This window comes from Pipra filicauda, unplaced genomic scaffold (assembly GCF_003945595.2).
Source record: "Pipra filicauda isolate LSUMZ 115617 unplaced genomic scaffold, ASM394559v2 scaffold84_size4826128_pilon, whole genome shotgun sequence".
Taxonomy (NCBI): domain Eukaryota; kingdom Metazoa; phylum Chordata; class Aves; order Passeriformes; family Pipridae; genus Pipra; species Pipra filicauda.
In genome coordinates, this window is record NW_024105031.1 from 129045 (window position 1) to 149551 (window position 20507).

Sequence of the window (20507 nt, forward strand, 5' to 3'; positions counted from 1 at the left end):
TCTTCTAATCTTTATAGTTTACGTTCCTTTAATCCACGTAGAGCAGACCCCCACCGAATAGGTATATCTCCCCAGCACAGGCTACAGAGGAAAGGCAGCTCTGGTTCAGTGGTGACTGAGTTCAGTGTATTTCTGAATAGAATGGAAAGCATGATCTAAGCTGTGCAAGCTCAAATTAAAGCAGAAAAACAGCTTAAACTAAGAAAAAAAATCTACAAAAAACACCTTAGCAGATGCGACCAGCACGGAGGAGAAATCGTGAGAGAGGCTGCCCAGTGGCTGTTGTGCTGGTTTTACACACTTTTCCCACTAGGGCAAAGAATGATCAAGAGACTCATCATCTCAATGAGTACTCTTACTGGAAACAGCTTTTGTGGAAAGTCAAACCCTTAATAAATATATGCATTTCATAATTTTACTCCTGAGACTGTTCTACTACATACCACAAGAGGTACAGAAAGAATCAAAAATACAGGGTAATTTAAGCCTTTATTTTCTTCAGTACTACTTGTAAAGAGAAACTTGAACACATGAAAGAAATCACCTTTCATAATCCTGTGAGTGTGCTAAAGATGCACATGGGACTGATTGCCTACAGGCATGCAAGTATTAAAAAAACAAAACAGTTAAATAGACCTCCCCACGTCCAGATCAATGTCTTACTGCACATACATTTATCTTTTTTCTTTCTTTGTTTGCTCTATGGTCACTTGGTCTACAACTGTTGAAGTTTCCTAAAGAGGACTTTAACAGTTAAACCAATGCAAAGAAAACAAAAAATCCAATCTTCCCATCAAAAAAACACTCCAGCACAGCATGTTCTAGCTCTTCTTATACTGAGAAACAGGATAATAAATATGAATAAGGAATCAATGTGAATCTGTGCATATAATTACTTTTTTTTTTTAACAGTCTATATGTTTGCTTTTCATAAGCTCTCTGTGGTGGCAAAACTATAAATGTAAAAGTTAAAGACACAAAGGGAAAAAAAGAAGTAGCCAATAGCAAAAATTTCAAACACACACAACCACAGTTTATTTTACAGCTGCTTTACATAACAATAAAAATGTAATATACTGTGGGCTTTTGGCAGTGTGTAGAGAGGCAGCATCAAACGGCAGTAACAGAACAAGCACAAATGATCTCTTTGGAAATTAAGCAATTTTAGAAGGACCATTTAGAAGGACCATTATGTCCAACAGCTAATGGGTCCAAAGAGACAGAAAGGTCAAAAGTGAGAGTTTCTGCGTATTGACCAGAGATCTGACATATACGACCCTCTGGAAGAGAGGATAACTTCATAATCATCTTATACAGCCCTTACTAGAGAATAACCTTATATAAAACCCAGTACACTGAACAAAAAGAGAAATCTTTCTTTTAGAAGCCAAAGGCAAGATGTATTCCTCCATCCAGTTGTCCCAGCATAATAAATAAATAAGGAAGAAAAAATGTTTACTCTCTGGGTATAACCAGTTCAGAAAAAGAAAATCATTGGCTGTCTATAAAACAGTAAAGTGCTCACATAGTTCAGTAAACAGTCTGGCACTTTTAAAGAAAAAGTAGATAAATCATACGTATTGCACATTAAAACTCACAACTTTTTAGTAATCTTGAACTATAGTAATATAAACAAGGACATACAAATCCACTTATTTCTGGACACAGTTCATTCACTGTCTCCAGCAAGGACTGAAATTTAGCACTTGACCTAGTGAATCATTAGGATATGACACATTATCTTTCAGGAAAGCCAATCTAAGCAAACATTACAGTTCCATTACTATTTTAATATCCAAAAACCAAAGATCCTCTCCCTGAAAAGAAATCATTTGCTAAAACAGCAACTAGATGACTTTCCAGATGTGTCATTTAAATACTGACCAAAAGAATCTTTCATTTGCCTGGCATACAGCTGTCTGCTGTGTAAACACTCATACAAGCTCACCTACTGCACATGTCCAGTGTCCTAATAACTCCCAAGTGAAGTTTAGACGTATCCTCTTGACTAGAAACCTTTCAAAATAATAAAGTACATTTTTCCAATGACCAATACTACATAAGGAAAGATAACAAATGCCAATTCTTATGTTACCTTGCACTCAGGATTATCCCAACTGCTCATTTAAGTACTTTAAAAACACTTTCCTCTTTCCCTTCCATCAAGCTCCTTTGATTCATGATCCAGGTACTTCAGCAATTTAAAAGAAAAAAAAATCTATATGCACATCCAGTAGTTTAGCTGATCACTGCTACTTCATTTGCAAGTAAATTAATAAAGCAAGAATGGTTATGTCTGCTTATTTTTTAATTCCTAATAAATATTTTCTTTCTGTCTATGGGACAACCTTGCCTCTTCCAGTTCCCTGTAGGCATGGGCTGCAGACTTTGACAGATCTAATGGCTTACTGCTGAACGGTCAGTGCAGCCATCAGGAAACAGAAGGGATCACAATGTGCTCAGCTCAGAGGGATAAGGAGGCAGAAGACACTAGCACTGTTCTTTACAAGCCTGTGATGGCTTACAGAAAGAGGCCCAGCTCCATGGGCCAGCATAGGCACACTAGCTCTCTTCTGTAGAACTCTCATCACACTGGTGACTTGGGACTCCTTGGATTGTGGTGAAGGGAAAGCCTAGAAAGGAAGTAGAGAGAGCTGACAATCTCTGCAAGAGACTGGCAGGTTTACTACTGGAAAGGGATCTGGCAAAATGCTTTTTTTTCTCCTGTTATTCCCTTAATTTAAGGGTCATGTTTAACCCCACCCCATATCTTCACTCTTTTCCTAGTATGTCATAGTTCAGCCATCAGCTCTAGCTCCATCCTTTTTTTCCTCATTTGTTCTGAATCAATCAAGACTGCTGCAAATACAACAGACTTCGCTAGGTAACAGATAACTCTCCTTTCCAGATCCAAACCTCAATCAGCACTCCTTCCTTATCTCTTTTTAAGCTTTGAATTGCTAACAAATCTCATCCAGCTGTTCAGTCAGCCATGAGAGAGGTCACAGCACATCCCCATTTACCCTCAGCTCTTTACTCTGCAGCTACAGCTTATCGTTGGACCCTGCCAGTTCATCGCATCCCTCCTGCAGCGTTACCACAAAGCCTCTACTATCCAATCCCTATTTTTCAGTCTTTCCTGACAAAATTCAGTACTAGGTAATAAATACGGTTAGTTCTGTGCTACTTAGCACTGGAGTGAAACATGCACCTGAACTATCTCAGAGCTAAATAATTTGTCTGGACTTTACATCTCCCCATAAATAAGACTCTTCTATGAAATACAAAGTAAAATCCTTGTAATGCAATGTAGAACATACAGCTTGAACAGTCCATGGGTTAGAAAATTTGCATTTTCTGTGGGAAAAACAACGTACAAGACATACCTGATACATTACAAAACCTCAAATGTAACATAATATTTATAGTCATTAAGAGTACACACACTAGATACTAAGCGCTTTAAACTGGAATGTCTCAGCTCTGCAATTTAACTAATATTTCCCTAACAAATAGTTACAGTCCTCCTAGATATTGAGGTGGAAGGTGAAGTAGGAGCACAAAGACGCCAAACAAAGAGGTTAGCTGTTGGACAACTTTCTTATTTCTCTGCCACTATCCAGGAAGGAAAAAAACCCCAATACTAATATACCTCAAAACACATTATCCTATTACAATGTACTAGTATCACAAAGTAACAGCTGTGATAACCTTGATGTGCATAAACCCGGAAAATAACCAAATCATATATTCAACAAAATACAATAGCTGCTGAATAAAACAACCTGCTTATTTACCTCTATCAGATAAGAAAAAAATGCAACACCACAACATAAGCAGAACTTTTTTTGGGAAGGGGGCTAGGGTGACACCTACAAGCCCAAAGACTAAACATACTTTATTACTAAAGAACATTTAAACATAGATGGAAATTTACATACCACTTTGCAAACAGACAAAATTAAAGAAGTCCTTTGCCCTGAAAATTTACAATCTAAATTCAGCAACACAAATGAATGAAGGTTAATCCTTCACAAAAAACAAAGAGAAGTGGCTGAGTGACAGCAAACAAGGGCTTGCTTTAAATGGCAAAGTATAAAAAGAAGAGATGCAAGAATGGTTCCAGAAAGGGCAGAAGTTGAACATGTTGGGTGGCTAAAAGCCATGTGAAATGGAGTAAGGAAACAAAAAAGAGCCTGAAGTTAGTGAACTGGAATGAAGGAAAATGTGGTGGGTATTCCACACAGAATTCAAAAAGACCATTTGGGATCATTTAACTCAGCACCCTCCTCCTGTCAGTAGTAAGAGCACATACTCCTCAGAATAGGTGACTATGGACCTATAGTCCATTCCCCTTGTACTCCCTCAGCATCCACAGCCACTGAATTCGAGGTGCTAAAGGGTATATGGCTGAGTTCTCTTTGTCTGTTTATGGATCTGTTGCTCATGAATTTATTTAACCCACCTTTAATGTGCTGATACTATTTGCCTCCACACCCTCCTGCAGGAAAAGCTTCCAGTACCTACTGGGTAGAAGGACTTCATCTGTTATAAAATGATCTCTTAACAATTTTTGTGAATATCTCCATTTCCAGTATTATGGAATTTACTGAATAATAGCTCTTGCTCCTGTAGCAACTGTAAGAGAAGCATGGCAAGGTGTGCTCCTTTGGGAGCTCAGGACCTTCAACAAATTAAATTTGCAACTTCCTATCTTTAATACTGGTCTACCTTATTGGGATTGACTAAATTGCAATTGTTTTTTTAACATTTCTACCCAGTTTGCTTGCTTACTTGTTTCTCTCTCCTGTTTCTGCCCCCTTCCTCCATTTCTCCCTCTGCTCCTTTCTTGCTGTAACTCCCCCACTTTTCCTACTCCTCTCATCTCACTGATGTGCTTCTAGGAGGACAATCCATGGCTCAAGACCGACATGTGGCTCAAGCAGCAACTGAAGGAGGTCTGCAAAGATACAGTTGGGCACCCCCAAATATTCTTTAAGGTATTTTAGGTTTTACCTACTGTAAGACTGTATAAGGGCACTGACTTCACCGCTATATCAATATTTTGCTTCCCAGGTGGGGGTGTAAAGCAATCACCACAGCAAAAACTATTGTTGCAGCTTGCATGCTTTACTATTTTAAAAATTCAGTCATGCCCAAGAAGAGGTTGGCCCATGGATGGTCCCCCCATTCATTCAAGAGGAGGATGCCCTGTCTCTTCTGCTCCTTACAGAAGGCAATACAAAAGCTGAACTAAATTGCTGGAGCAGAAAAACCATCAATCTGTCTCTGCTTCCACCTTTGCTGCAACTGTTTCGGCAATCAGGGCAAAAATTGCCTCAGCTGCCCTGATGGACCATCTCTCTGCTGTTTCTTACAGTCTCCATTAATGCCCAGCACAATCTTGCTGTCCATAGGAACGCAACACTCTTCTGCCTTGAGTGCCTTTATGTCCTTTTCTGATTCTCAACTACAACTCATTCATTCTCCCAGTCTTACCAATACCTGCAATCTGATTACCCTCACAAGGAGAGTGAGGGGATGGAAAAATTGGAAAGCAGCTATTCCAAAGAAAATATTAAGATTTTACTAGAGATTTTAATCCTGAGATGCAACTAAAAGACAAGCAGCAGGGCAGCTGAAGGCCTGACACTAGTTACACTCAAAACTTAGATTTCCTAGGTCACTCTTGTCACTCCTACACATCTTCTTGCCTGATTTCCTATGTCACAAGGGTGCTGTTAAAATTAAATTTAAATTAGGAAAGCATCACCACAACTTTAATGCAATGGAGAACTCAGTCAGCTTCATCATATTTTGAGACTTGGCACAGTTATTTAAAGCCTTCAGTCTTTTCCCTCTCTCACACAGTCACCCAAGTATAAGTAGGCATAAATACTTTCATCAGAAGCCAAAGCCCCACAAAATATGATAGCATTCTCAAATTAAGAATTACCCCATCAAAAACAAAACTAGGCAATTCTTGTTGATAAACAACTTACAAGGAAGTCAAGGAGGACACCAACGATAAATACTTGCATACATCACCTAATTTAGCTTCTTTAAAAAGGTTACTAAGACATACAGAAAATAATGTGCAAATATAATACTACAATAATCAGTTTGATCAGAAACTTCTGCTTAAATGACCTTTTGTGTTATACCACAGTATTGATATAGTTGCTTTAAAACGATGTTATTACAACTGTGTACATTTTAGCAATCTTTCAAAACCATCTGAAACAGCTAAGCAATGCTTTAATGAAATATGTTGCACTTTCTCCACCATTTATAGGCCACTTCTCAGAGCAGCTACAGTTGTTCAGAATATAAAATAACACACAAACTTTCTAGAAGTTGCCCACTTGAAAAGCGCAAACGCATGACAAAACCACAACAGTCGTCATGTAAATTAGCGCCCTAAAATGTCAGTGAAGATATTCAAACTGCATATAAAACTTTTGAGACAGTTACCCTGGCAGGTTTCCTTGAAGAACAATCACTACTGCCCTGAAACTTTGCTGTTGTCTCCAAAAAACTCTGACAAAGTTCTTAGACCATACAGAAGTACTTATCTTTTTTTAATCAATTCACCTATTGTAAAAAGATACTTTCAATTTTAGAATTAATTTTTAATGTTTAGGGTCTTTTTTACCCCTGTGTGCAACTCTCTGTATGATCCTAGGCATCAAAAGAAAAAAAGAAAGACACCAAGACCCCTCTCCTGATTTCTCTCAAACAGACACGGGAATTAGCTCACTGACCAAATTGTATTGCTCAGATAGCCACAGAAGAAAAAGCATTAAATATTAGCAGCGCACCTGCCCCGGGAAGGGCCTCCCCTCTTAGCACAGAGCATTTACTACTGCCTTTACAATTCTCAGTACCAGTTCAAGATTCTCTATGTTCCAGCAAATCCAGCAGCTCCAGAGAGAAAGATGAGAAATCAGCCATTTATACTGATACAGAGAAAGTACAAAACACATCTACTAACGTGCTGTGATAACGTTACACTCACTTTTGACTCTAAAAAAGTCCCTGGAGGAATTAAGCCCTAATTTCTGCCTTGATTCACAGAAACACAGAGGCAAAGAAATCTAACAGGAATCTACATCATTAATCGTACAGCCTTTTTAATCCAATTACTTCATATTTTCTCTTAAACAAACGAACTGCCAAAACTTGGCCTGGACCCAGTTCTCAAAACAGCTCAATTTAATCTTAACTGATCTATATTTTCAGTTGTGAAATCATGAATCAAATTGGAGGGAGCAGAGAGAGTCAAATACCATATCTACACCAAGCTATAGTCTGCATGCCTCTCTCTCTCCTTTTCTCTCCCAGCTCCCATCGCACAGAGTCCAGGTTAATAAAGAACACTGCATATTGAATATTGAAGTTATGTGTACAACTCTGCAATATATTTTCCTGGTAATGTCAATCAGCCCCTCAGACACAGAACATATGTATTAAATGCATGGTGGTAAACATTACACTTTCCACAAATGCCTTGGAAGTCCAATTGCATGTTGCTGAAATTTGCAAACTGGCAGAAGAAACAAGAAAACCCCTCTGAATTCCAGAGTGTACAGTAATATTTTGATAGTTTTAGTTTATTTATAGTACTTGACAATACATGTTCTCTTCTTCATCTTGTAAAATTATGAAGTCAGTATTTAGACCTCTGCTGTTAAGCCTCAGAGGGAAAAATAAGTATAAATTTATTTCATTCAAATAAATTTACAGATTGGCAAGATTCTACTTATAATGACTAAATTGCACTATTAATTTAACCTAGTTTGAAGCACTTTGTTTTGTGGAGAGAGCATAGCCTTTAACTTTGAACGCGGTGTGCGAGTCTGCACAGGTGTGCAATAATCTCTTAACCTGTTCACATGAAATGGTATCCTTTTTTGTTTAGTACATTAAATACTTCTAAAAAGGTGCTCTATGGAAGTCTGGTCTTTCATGTACAACTACAGAAGAGTGCAGGCAGAGACCGCAGAAGTTTCACTATGCACAAACTCACCAATAACCTTAATCCACTGATTTACAGGTGCCTGTCAGCTCTGTCTCCATTCCTGGCACAATTCCCTTGGACAGCAGGACCAAAGTTAACATCTTGTCAGACAGCACGTTACCAGCTCTCAAAACCAAGCCATTCTTCATAAACCACAAAGCCCTCAGCCGCTAGCAACCTGCTCTTTTCGAAATCCTCAAACACAAAACCATCCTCTACTACTTTCTCAATCCCCTAGATTAGCCAGTTCTCTGTAGATAATTTTGCCTTCATATAAAAAGACAAGATAGATTCAACCCCTAAAGTGTAGGTTTAAAACAAAACCGGACATAGAACCCGCTGCAATGCACGTATCCAATATAAGCAGCAGCACTGGAATACAATGGAAACGAACCAAACAAGACTGCATGACCAAGAGGAAATATTAGAATTTGTCAGATAAAACATATGTAGCATCATAAACACAGGTGCACAGTGCCCTCCAAGGGCAGCAAAGCTGAAAGTCAAATAATAAAATTAAGTGGTATACAAGAGAGTGTGCACAGAAGGGATTTCAATCCTCTTTGTTCTTAGCCATGATACAATTTCACAGCCGCTCTCAAGATTCATCGTTCCAATGTTTGGCATGCAAGAGCACAGAATGCAGTTCATTTGGGAATTACTGAGCCAGGATGTGCCAAACAAAATCTACCACAGCATCAGCCAGCTCCTGCCACAGCATCCGAGTAGCCTGGCCATCAAAACATTTCTGATTGCTAAAATAAAAGCAGAAGTAGCTTCAGAAAGGTTAATTCCTGTAATATTAACTGATCGACCCACAGCAAAGAAGCTGCTCCTGTGCAGTTTTTGTCTGAGTACGCCAGGTAGAGGACTTTGCCTGCAGGAGCATCTACTTTCACATACTTCAAATTCACCAAGTGTAGAAATGTATTATTTTTATGGTTTGCAAGCCAGACCATACACAGCTGCAGAGGATCTCTAAATTAGTTAATACACCATTTCAAAAGGAAGAGTTATTTCTCCAGGGATCGTGTGCCAAACAAAGCAAGGAGGGAATGCTGAACCACTGGTAGTTTATACGACAAAAGATATTTTTCAACTACACACAGCACTAATTATGAAGGTGCATCCTATCCTGCGTCTTGAAACTTCTCACAGAAAACACCTGCATTTAGAGAAACAACACAAGGGGGGGGGGAGAAAAAAGAAGTTTTAAAACCACTTTTGTAAGCTGATAATTTTCATTAAACGTGATCTGTATTTTTTATTTCTACAAGGAAGTAAAACCAGGCATTTGTGTCATTCTTGATCAAATAAGTTAGTCTGCATATTGAGAAAAAAGGTCAAACTGAAATTAAGCTTTTTAATTACAAAAATTTAAGACCAGAAAATTTATGCCAGAATATGGCTACGTTCAGGAAGGACTATTCCAAGCATGAAAATAACAAAACCAACACTGATATTAAATAACTGATATTAAACAGTATATTATCCTTAGATAATATACTAGATTTAAAAGCAAAAGTACTTCAAGCATTATTGGAGTTGGAAGTATTGAAAAATTACATTTGCAAAAAATTACAAGTACCATAAAAAAACAAATGTAAGCAAGACAAATGCCAGACTTACATGGTATGTAGATGAAATATATTAATTATAATATGAAACTATTGAGTTCAAAACTGCCTTTGAGCCATACATTTTATGCAGACTTCTTCCAAGCCAACAAATTTTAATTCCACATTGCAAAGTTTTGAAAACTATTAATATTCCATACATTATAATGCAGAGCACTTCTCCCCACCATCTCTACCAAGACATATTTATTAAGTGATGACAGTTAACTTTCACAAGACTCTCAGGGAGATCTGGTCCTTATTCTGTGAATTTACAAAAACCGGGCTGAAAGTGCCAGGAAACACAACTGTATTTTATTATTATCTAAATAATGAATTTGTGATGGCATTTTTCTCTGAAGCAATGGTAAGTCTTGCAGGCAAATGCCTCTTTCAGTAAGTGTTTGAAAATTATTTTTGTTTAAATAACAGCTGGTCTTGCCTATGTGGACTTAAATGAGCCGTGTGGAGACAAACTTGTTACAGTTTGGGTAAGAAAGATTAAAAAACATTAATTCTAGTTAATATCCATTTTGGTCCCTCTACGCAGATGGGAGAAATAACATTAAATTACCGTGCTTACATACAGTCAATACCAGACACCCAATAAAGCTCAAATTCAAAGCCTTGCTCATAATGCAACTGATGCACACAGTTCCAGCAGAACAGCTCAGCTGCTAGTTAGCTTGAAACAAAGGAGATTTACATTCATTTCTCCACTTTGTGCCAGAGACTTCTTGCGTGACCCTGGACAACTCACTTGGTTTTTGTGTGCTGTAACTCCCCACCCTAAAAGTGGGAAAAAACATTTCTTTCATAATCTCAACAAGCAGATTTACTATAAGGAGATCCTTAAATACATAGATCAAATACATGACACAAAGTGAATAAACAGTACCTAAAGCTTTAATTAACTTCTCTTAAAGCTTTGAAAACTTTATCACAGGGACAGAAAGCAAGCTTTTTCACAATACAAGCGTCTTCAGCAAAGATAGGACTGCCTACATATCAAGATGGAACCATATTCTGACATCTGTGGACAGTCACAGATACATACTTCCTTGACTCAAAGCAAAGACATGACATACTGCTCTGTCACCAACATATACAGAAGATCAAAAGTAAAAAGTCTCTAGGTACCTTCATTGAGTCCTAAAACAAGAGTTATAACTTTTTGATATAATACAAAGTAGGAGAAGAAATCACCAGGTACACTCTTAAAAGATTTAAAATACTTTAGGTCCAAACAGTCATTCTCCAATTTATATTAATCACTAACCACCTTTTGAACTTGAAAGCCACATTTAACTTTCATAACTCAGTATTAATATGAGAAGTCAAACCAACTTGCAGAAATTAAAGACCTCTAGAGCAGCAGACTACTGAAGGTGATGAAGAGGACTTAAATCCATTCAGAAGTAGCTGCCACACATATATTACACTAGGACACTTATGAGGACAGCATTGCTCCCATCAGGAACCCATGATTTCATGACATGTATTAAACGTATCCTTTTAGAAAATGTCTTCAAGTCAAAAAACCTATTTTTTGAATGCAGGCCAAACAGAGTGTTTCCATGCACATATTCTGCACCTCTGCACGAGTAACTGCACTAGCCTACACAAAATCAAAATCGCAGCCTGGGGGGGAGACAGGAGGGGCAAACAGACTTCGAGAGGTAAAGCAGTAAAAGAGTAACAAGCACAGGTAAGCTTTTGGGGGACATAGACAAGCTATGGAAAACCAGAAGCAAGGAAAGTACTGAGGAGAGAGGAAGTTCTGGGATAAATTTCCCCTCATATTACCCACATATGTCTAAAACCCACACAGCTGCTCAATCACAGAGTGTTGAGTGAGTTTGGGGTTTGGGTTTTTTGGTTTTTGTTTTTTAAACAGATGATCTGTGGGTTACACACATGAAAATACAGCCACTGCAAGCTACAAAAATAAAAATGTAACATTTGGTTTTAAGCTTTTTTTTTTTAAATATCAAATGGTTGTCATTATTTGTAATTGCATCTTATATGTGGTATTTTATAAGAAGAAAACTTTTACTAAAAATCATTCACAACCTAAAGCTTTGTCTTTCAATATGCAGAGCTGCTCTGGGATGTGCTAAATATCTTGAACTCTCATTTCTGCAATAACACTGAAAGAAGAACAGCATTTTGCAATGAGGCCAAAAATTAAAGCACAGCCAGCCATGAACTGCTATCAAACACTGGGCATGGAACAGGGGAAAATACAAGGATGGTGGTGAGGTGTGTAAGAACAAATGTCCAGAAAAAAAGATTATGACATTTCCAACATAACACAGGATACAGTTTCAGATGCACATTTTCAAATGTGACTTCTGATGCTGTGGCACCCCTGAAGCTGACAACAGAACAAGTAGTACTTGGCATCGTGTATAACTCCCTGAATATGTAAGTTTTGAGATTAAACTTGCAGGAGAGAGTCAGATCTAAAAGAAGAGGACTGGCCTCCCCTCCAGTGACACCTGAAAAACATCTGTAGAGGCACAAAGAGAGCAGAAATATGAGGGGCTGGGGGTCAGAGGAAAGGTGAGAATAAGCAAAGTCATAAAGGCAGGAAATTGAAACTAAGTTCTCAAACTATGTATTTAATACCTCCCTCACAGCATGCCAATGATGTTCATACGAAGGAAAAAACATAAAGGAAAGCAGTGTCACTGTTAGCAGGCTTCCCAAGAGCAAATTTTGGCAACCTTAAACATCACGCAGCAACCAGAGCCTCTCACTCGCTTAATATCCTAACAGTCATAAACTGACTGTTTCTCTATCCACAAGAGGTGAACTTTCCCGATAACTGTGATAGTTGAAACTCATCTCACTGTTGTGGCAATCAGCACCTGCTCACCCTTTTACAAACCCGCTGCTACAGAAGCAAACTCCCAGTGCTTGACTGCACAACTGGAGCCTTGTGAGCCATAAGCAGAGGTGCTCTCTGCCACTCTCAGCACTGTCACACATACACACACACACACCAAACCCCTTCACTCACAGTTTCCTACCTATCAACATATTAAGGGACAGTAACAACTACATCAGTTTCATATATTATTTGCAAGAGTTGCCAGCCTTCATCCATCGGAAGGTCAGAAGGAATGCAGAATACTTGTAATTCCACTACGGGTGAAGATCAATCATCACTACTTGCACTAGGATCCAGTTTTTACCATTAGAAATATTTATAAAGGCTGAAACAACACAAACTTACTATGCGGCCCCTGAAGTGCATTATCCTCAAAGGTCTATGTAATTAAAAAAGAAAAATCAAAACTATACTCTATTTTGACAGGTAGCCTGCTAGCTCATCTTTACCTGTGAATGAATCCAATTGAAAAAAGGACAAATTAGGGTTCTAATATTATTTACACAAACCTTCAGATGAAACGTGCAATCTAACATACTCATTCACTATCACAACTGTTGGATAGATTTGCAAAGTTCACTGCAGTCCCAGCACTTTGATCATCCAGACTCACATTATCTAGACAGCAAGGCACAGTGCCTTTCTGAGCTGTGCTTCTGTGTTTCTTTCCCATGAAAATCAGGTTATGGTGGGAGGAGGAAGGAAAAGCATGTGGACTTCATCCTGACACAGAGCCAGGACGAAGACAAGACAGACGCCTCCAGCCCAAGAACTGGAAATTCTTGAATTATTGAGATAAGTCATTACTGTCACTAAAACAACATTGTCACAGCTAAAGATTTCCGAGCTCACTGGTTATCTTCCAAACAGCACAAAAATCTTAGTATCAGACTAGACATCACACATCACATCCAGTCCCTCCTTTCATTAATAATGATCCTTGGGACTGGTACTGAAAGGGTGGCTCTGGACCTGTCAGGCTAATTCTTGTGCTAATGCCTCTCTGCACACAAACAGTGGCAAAAAGCTTCAATAAAAAGGTTCACATACATTTGTGGGCAGCAATTCAATACTAAAAAGACCAATTTGAACAGTTATTTATAAACATAATTTTCTCTGATTTCTGCTATTACCAACATCAAGAGGCATCAAACCTCAGCTACAGCAAGAAGATGGGAACAGAGTTGTGCTTTGGCAACTACAGCGAACACAGACCAGACCAAAAGCCTCTTTCCTCTTGAATGAACGAGCACAACCAAAGATGTTACGCTACTACAGTCTCCTCTCCAAATGCAAAGAGGCTCAGGGACACCATGCAATGCCTCAAATCAACCTGCTAGATGTTTTAAAAAAATAGTACAAGTTTCTAAAACACACTTAAAAACAAGCTGCTCTGTAAAGGGCAACAGAATATCCCTGCTTTTTATTTCATCAGCTAAGATGTGTGCTCCTGTGGGGCACCCACTGAGTGACGAATTCACGCTTCTCTTCCACTGTGAGCTGCTGTTCACAACAGAACACTCTGAGCTAAAAACCTCATAGCATTTTACTATTCTCTGCTTCCTTGGCAGGACTCTTATTTATATAAGATTAGTGCAGTCAGGCATTAGATTTATAAACAAAAAAAAACAAACAAGGAGAAAGTTTTCACACTCTTCTTTACAGACCAGTTTCCGAAACATACACACGCAAGCAGTGTAACTTGATTGAAATGCAATTGTTAAAAAAAAACAAAACAACTTCCAAAACAAACAGAAAACTTATGAAAACACATAGAATCTTTGGAGGTGTCCCCACCTGGAAACTATTTAATGTCATCCAAGCATTCACAAAATTACTGCAGGCCACCTAAACAGCCATTCCTCTGCTCCATCGAAAGCCTCTGAAGGCAGTTACAACACACAGGCATACTTCAGCCCCTCACCTTCCCCCACCCTCCTCAGGGAAGGACTCGACACCGACCTGCAGTTGGGAGGTGGATCTAAGGTGATGTCAGCCAATTCCTTCTGAATCCTGTGGCAATAAAAGCAAGAAGGTACAAAAGTAAGTCACTGTGTGGGATAGCAGCTAACACATAGACCTTACAGACATACTGTCACTGAGTTTGCAACAGGACACAAGACAGAGGCACTCTCAGATGAAGCCTCACACCAGTCCAAACTCACTAAGCAGGACAGGTGTCCTGCCCTCTTACAGAGGCAGGGAGAGAAGCACTCAGGCATCATGCACTGAACCCAGAGAGGTGCACTGCTGCATGCTCCCATAAAGATGCCAGCCACACAGTGGAAAAGTCTGTCTGCTTTGCTCTGACAACCAGCCTATAAATGAGGGGAAACCTCTGCAAATGTGATGAACCAAGTGCTAGGAGGAAACTGCAGTCTGAAAAGGAATTTTGTCTTACAGGATTGACAGAAACAGTCATTGCCAAATTGGCTCCCCCTCTCCCCACAGCTTCTCATCACCAACCTGAGAAAAAAAAAAACATCAGCCCTGAGGGAGTCAATAACTGCGCCATTCCCAAGGACACTTAAAGGAAGGCGAATATCTATTTCCGAGGCTCCTGCACGTTCCTGCCACCTTCAATTCTCCCCTCTCTTCACCCTCAAGAGCCACACATCCCCAGGTCTCCTCCCTCAGCACTCCAGATGCTCCCTTTCTCCATCGTGTTCAGCCAACACCCTGTACTCCCTGCCCAGACTATTCTGGGCTTATGCTGCTTTTGCCACAAAACGCCCAACCAGCTATCATCCCCTTCCCTGGAGTCCCATTACTGTCACTCAGGCTTCCTTTCCAGATTTCCCCACCCAGCACTCAGTCTGCCTCCCTTCTTTAAACTCAGACAGCATCTTCTGCCTCTCTTCCACTTGTCACACAAGAACCACAGCCTTTCCACATTAAGCAGTTTAAAATCTTCTTAAAAGAGTGAAGGGCACAACACGTAAACACCATTTGCCAATATCTATGTCAGTTTGCCATGGAAACCTGCTGAGTGGAGTTCTGGAATAACCAAACTGCCTAAATTCTACAAAGCCACAGAGAACTCAGTTGCAACAGCAGGGGCTTTGCATAAAACCCTAGTCACTTTTGACACCTTCTGATACAACCTCTCTGCTGCCGGGCAAAGCTGTTCAGTGAGATGGTTTATTATTCTTACTGAAGTACCGCAAGTTTGCTTGAAAACTTCCATTTGTCAGCTTAGCTCCCTGAAGCAGGATGGTGCTGAATTCAGGTGAAACACAGAACAAATAAGAAAGGGTAACAATTTATTTAAAAAAAAAAAAAAGCCTGAGTAGGTCCAAGTGAAGAAAACTGATTGACATTGCTGTTCTGGAATTACTATTCTATGCAGGCATCTCTCCCTACACATTATTCTGGAACAAAAATTATTTAATTCTCAAAAAAAACCCAACCCACTCTGTGCTGTGAGCAAAGACTATTTTAGAGCAGAATGTCCACAAGTGGACTGGCTGTAGATTATTTATTCTAGTCAGCATCCAACCATATACAGAAAATTCAATGTAAGTGTTGAGCAGACAAAAATAACAGTAACATATTTGTTGGAAAAGATCTGGGGCTATACTACACCACTTGCACTGGAGTGCCCTCCCCCAATGCAAGCAATCTCAAAACTTCACAAACATTAATTAATCCCCAAATCAGTCCTGGAAAGTAAAAAAGCCAGTCTAGATAATTCCAACCTACAGAGAGGGAAACTGATGTTGAAATGCAATGCCTTACTTGGGACCACATAGCTTCCAGCAGCAGAGAAAGAATTAAGGTCTACATGTCAATCCTACACCATCCCGATAACAGATGCCAATAAGGAAAAAGGAAAGACAGCAGAAATAACTGAGGGTCAGAATAACAACCCAGAGGAAGAAAAGACAGGAAAATATTTGGGATGGAACAGAGGAATAAACAGGAAGAGAGATCAGCGAGCAGTGAAGTTGGGCAGAAAGTCACTGCACTGAGACACTGAAAAATGCGAGACAATAGCAGATTCATGTGGAAAGGTTGAGCACAAGGGCTAGAGACGAGGAATGAAAGCAGCAAGGGAGCAGTGGGGGCACAGAGCAAAATAAAACGAGGAAGGAGGAAAGATGCAGTGAATCAGTGAGAAAACTGACTGCAGTCTCACCTCTTGGCACTGGTAGATAGCAGCTTAGAGTTTTTACTCATGCTGACTTTGCTTTCCTTCTTCTTAGGCGTGCTTGTCTCTTTCTCTGTCTGTTGGTTGGAGGATGAAGATGAGGAGGAGCTGGTGCTGGCCCTCGAATCGTCATCCGACATAGCGACCCCCCCACCACACACCCCAACCTGGAGAGGAGACACCATGGGGCGTGGGGAACAAACAGTGAACACAAACACACACAGAGAAAGGCTGCTGACAATCTCGCTCTGTGTTTGGGTCATGCTCCTTTTAAAGGATCCTCATGTCTCCCTTTCCTCTTCAGGCCCTACAGCCGTAGCAGGAGAAGCAGTAGCCTTGCGTGCACTAGGAGCACCGAGGAGCAGGGGGAAAAGGATTTTTAAAGCTTCCTCTCAGAAAGCAAGTGCGAAATGAGAGGAGACTGGAACGAGGACGACTGCAAGGATCAGGGAAGCTCAAAGCAATTCCTTCTAATCTCCCCCAAACTGCACACACAAGAGGAGCCATCACCACCCACCACTATCCAGCCTAGGGGTGTAGAAGATAAAAATGGAACAGCTCCGGTCCCTTGGGTTCCCGGGAGGCACGTGGGGGAGGCAGGAAGGGATGGGGCTGGCGAGGTGACCATCGCCAGCTCTAAAATGGAAGTGGGGCATCACTGGCAACACAGGGAAGACCCTGGAGAATCTGTGACCTGTGGTGGGGAAACCCCTGCCTGCTGGATAACCCCTGCCTGTGGGATCGAGTGTTGTAAGCCGTGGGGGGAGGGAGCAGGAAGAGGGCAAACGAAGGGGAACGGCTAAGCAGGGAGTGGGGTGCACTGATGGGACCCACCGAGGCCCACTGCACTGAGGGGCATGTGCCAGTAAAGGGGCAAGGGAACAGTGGGTCTGTGCTGGGGGGGTACGTGGGAGGGAGGAGGGCCAGGGCCTAAGAGGGGCGAGAACGGAGGGCCCAGGGAAGCCGGTGGCAGGGAGGGGGGCAGCGGGGTCCCAGGGGGAGACAGCACGGCTCATGAGGGCACCCCGGGGACACGGGGGAGGAGGGCGAGCACGGCGGGCTGTCCGCGCCCGAAAGGGGCGAGAAGCCGTCGGGAGGGATGGGGGGGCTGGCAGGGCACCCCTGGAGAGTTCGGGGGGGTTGGGAGGGGCGAGGAGGGCAGCCGCGGGCCCGGGAAGCCAGCACACGGCCGCCTCCCCCCTGGGGACACGGGCCCCCGGGGAGCTCCCCGGCCCCCGCCGGGCGAGAGCCGGGGGGGCCCGGCCGAGCTGCCCCAGCCGCGGGCCCGCAGGGCCGGGGGCACAGCGATACCTGACAGCCTCGGGCGCGACCCCCCTGCCCCGCCGGCTGCCGCCCCATCGCCGGGCCGCGGCCGGCCCTGCCCCTCGCCCCTGCCCCCGGGGAGGGCGGCGGGGGGTGCCCCGTCCCCCTACCTCTCCCTTTGTGTCTGGCTGCTCCTCCTCGGTGCGGCTGGGCCTGGCCACTCGTGTCTCTCTCGCTGGGAGAGAAGCGGAAGTGCTGCAACAGCAACTATTAAACAGGCAATGGCTTCCCTGGCTGCCTCCCCCACCGCCGAGCGGGGCTGGGGGGCGGCGGGGCCGGGGCGCCACCCGGCGCGGAGCGGGGGCCGGCGGGGGGCGGGCAGCGGAGCCCCCGCTCCGGGGATGGAAGGGGGATCCCGGCGGCCACGGTCCCCCCTTCCCTCCCCCGCCCCCGGGGAAGGGAGAAAGGGGCGCGCGGAGGGGGACGTGAGTTTTTAATTGAGACCTTCTGAAAAGTAACCTGCAGGGGTGTCGTGGGGGTGGGACAGGCGCCCTCCCCGGCTCCGGTGCTGCTTCCGTGCGGGAGCTCCGCGAGGACGCGGTGGAAGCAGGTGGCTGGGAGAGGGGCAGTTCCCGGGGCTGCTTTTTTAAAGCTGAGAGGGGGCTATTAGGCTCGGCGGGGGGGCTGTTTGCTTTCCTCCTATTCTTACAACTGTGTCTAACCCAAAGCTACTCCCCTGCCTCACCTGCTTTGTCCGTCTGGCAGCAGCAGCAACTTCTCACCTGTCTCAGTTGGAAAGCAATAAGGGGGAAAAACAGAAGAGCCCATCCCAAAGCCCCCTCGCCCCCACCAATCCAGGCAAAAGGAATCCCCGGCAGCTTTCCTGTCTCTCACCTGTTTCAGCCCCAAAGCAGCAGCTGTGTCCTCCCCTCTCTCGACTCAGCTCTGAACCAGCAGCAGGAGCAGCCGCTTCCCACTCGCCCTCGCCCGGAGTTCAGGATTCCATTGTCCCACACACTGCATTTGGTGACATCACTGACACACAAAGAAGGGGCACTTCGTGATGTCATCAACGCATGCTGGGAGAGAAAACAAAATCCTGGGCTTGGCAGCGACAGCACGAACACACACTCCCACACACGCACCCCCACACTCTTCAATTTTCCAAAGGTAAAATTATTAGGGATTTCCCCCCCCCCCCCCCCCCCCCCCCCCCCCCGAGTCTCCTGATGAGGATCCCGTCTGCGGGAAAAGGCGTGTTGTATTCGCTAGCGTGTTTGTATTCGCGAGGCGATTTACTCATCTCCCCGAAACCTCTGCTATCCATCTCTCCCTCCCTGTCCACCCAACGGAGAAAAGTAATTTGGCTGGAGCCACCCACCACCCCCAGCCCAGGCGTGGGCGAGGGGAGCAGCCCCGGTGGGCAGCCGCGGCTCTTCCTGGAGGTGCCGGACCCACTCGTGAATGGACAATGGGGACCGGCATTCCCACCGACCTCACCCGGGGCACATTTGGCTTGATGCCTCCAGTTTCCACAGCCTATCGAGGTATCACCTATCGAGTTACTTGGTGTCTTCAGTGGCCGAAAATACACTGCACTGTCACCACCACGCAATAATGGATCGGAGTCCTCCCACGGGAGGACCTCGAGGTGATCCGCAGGCACACACGACTGGCTGCTGGCTCGACAGGGCGCTGTTGCGACATGACGCCTGGGGAGTCCCCAGGGGTCAATTACAAAACCGAAGCCGCCGGAGCGGCGGGGGACGGAGGCGGGGGGACACCCCGAGGCTGGACATCTCCGCCTCACAGCGACCGGGGGCGGAGAGGGGGGGCAGCCGAGGCTGGCTTCTCCTGAAGCCCGGGCTTCCCATCTGACGCTGCCGGGCTCTGCCCGTTCCCGGGATGCCAAGATGGCCCCAGCGGGCGGCGGCTTGCGGCGGGCCCGGGTCCGGCCATGGGAAGCCTTCCCCATTCCCCGCGGCGAGCGGCCCTCGGGCTCCCGTGGGACCCGGCCCCCTGCCCGCCGGTGGGACTGGTTCTGTGAAGCCGGCCTCCGGGAGGAGCCTGCCCCTGAGCGAGGCTGGAGGCTTGAGTGGGGATGAAACCTTAAAGGCTGGGTTGGGTAATGGGGTGCCTGTGGCTTCTTTTGGGGTCAGCTGTTAGCAGGGCTGCCTGGGGATGCTGTGCCCCTGCTCCATGGGACAGCAGCTTCACACTTTGTGACTCAACACAAGGATCTGGTCGTGGCACTGGTCTTTCACCATTTATATCCCCTAATCCTTGAGTCAGAGGTATCCCTAGAGGGGACATCCATGCAGGAACAGTCTTTCCCCTTGTTACCCTCTCCTCTGCAGCACTGCATATGCTGCTTCTCTCTCCTTATCTTCTCTCTTTCTCTCGTTTTCTGCACATATCTCAGCAGCACCTCATTTCCTCTTGATCCATCCCAAAACTACCTACACTCCCCAAACTTGTCGCCCAGCCTCCTGGTTGAGCCATGCATACACCCCAGTGACACTCTGAGCATCACCCTGACAACAGAAGGAATTCCACTGGAGT

At 43.8% G+C, this 20507-nt stretch overlaps 1 protein-coding gene across 1 annotated transcript in view; it reads right to left on the minus strand.

Moving 5' to 3' along the window:
• Window positions 1-19462, minus strand: part of UBE2E1 (ubiquitin conjugating enzyme E2 E1) — a 46022-nt gene extending 26560 nt beyond the window's left edge. Inside the window, 5 exon segments of the mRNA XM_027744886.2 lie at window positions 14495-14545; window positions 16671-16849; window positions 18840-18871; window positions 18874-19024; window positions 19441-19462. Coding sequence (XP_027600687.2) covers window positions 14495-14545; window positions 16671-16849; window positions 18840-18871; window positions 18874-19015 — 404 coding nt within the window. The 5' untranslated portion in view covers window positions 19016-19024; window positions 19441-19462.
• Window positions 19463-20507: the final 1045 nt, after the last annotated feature.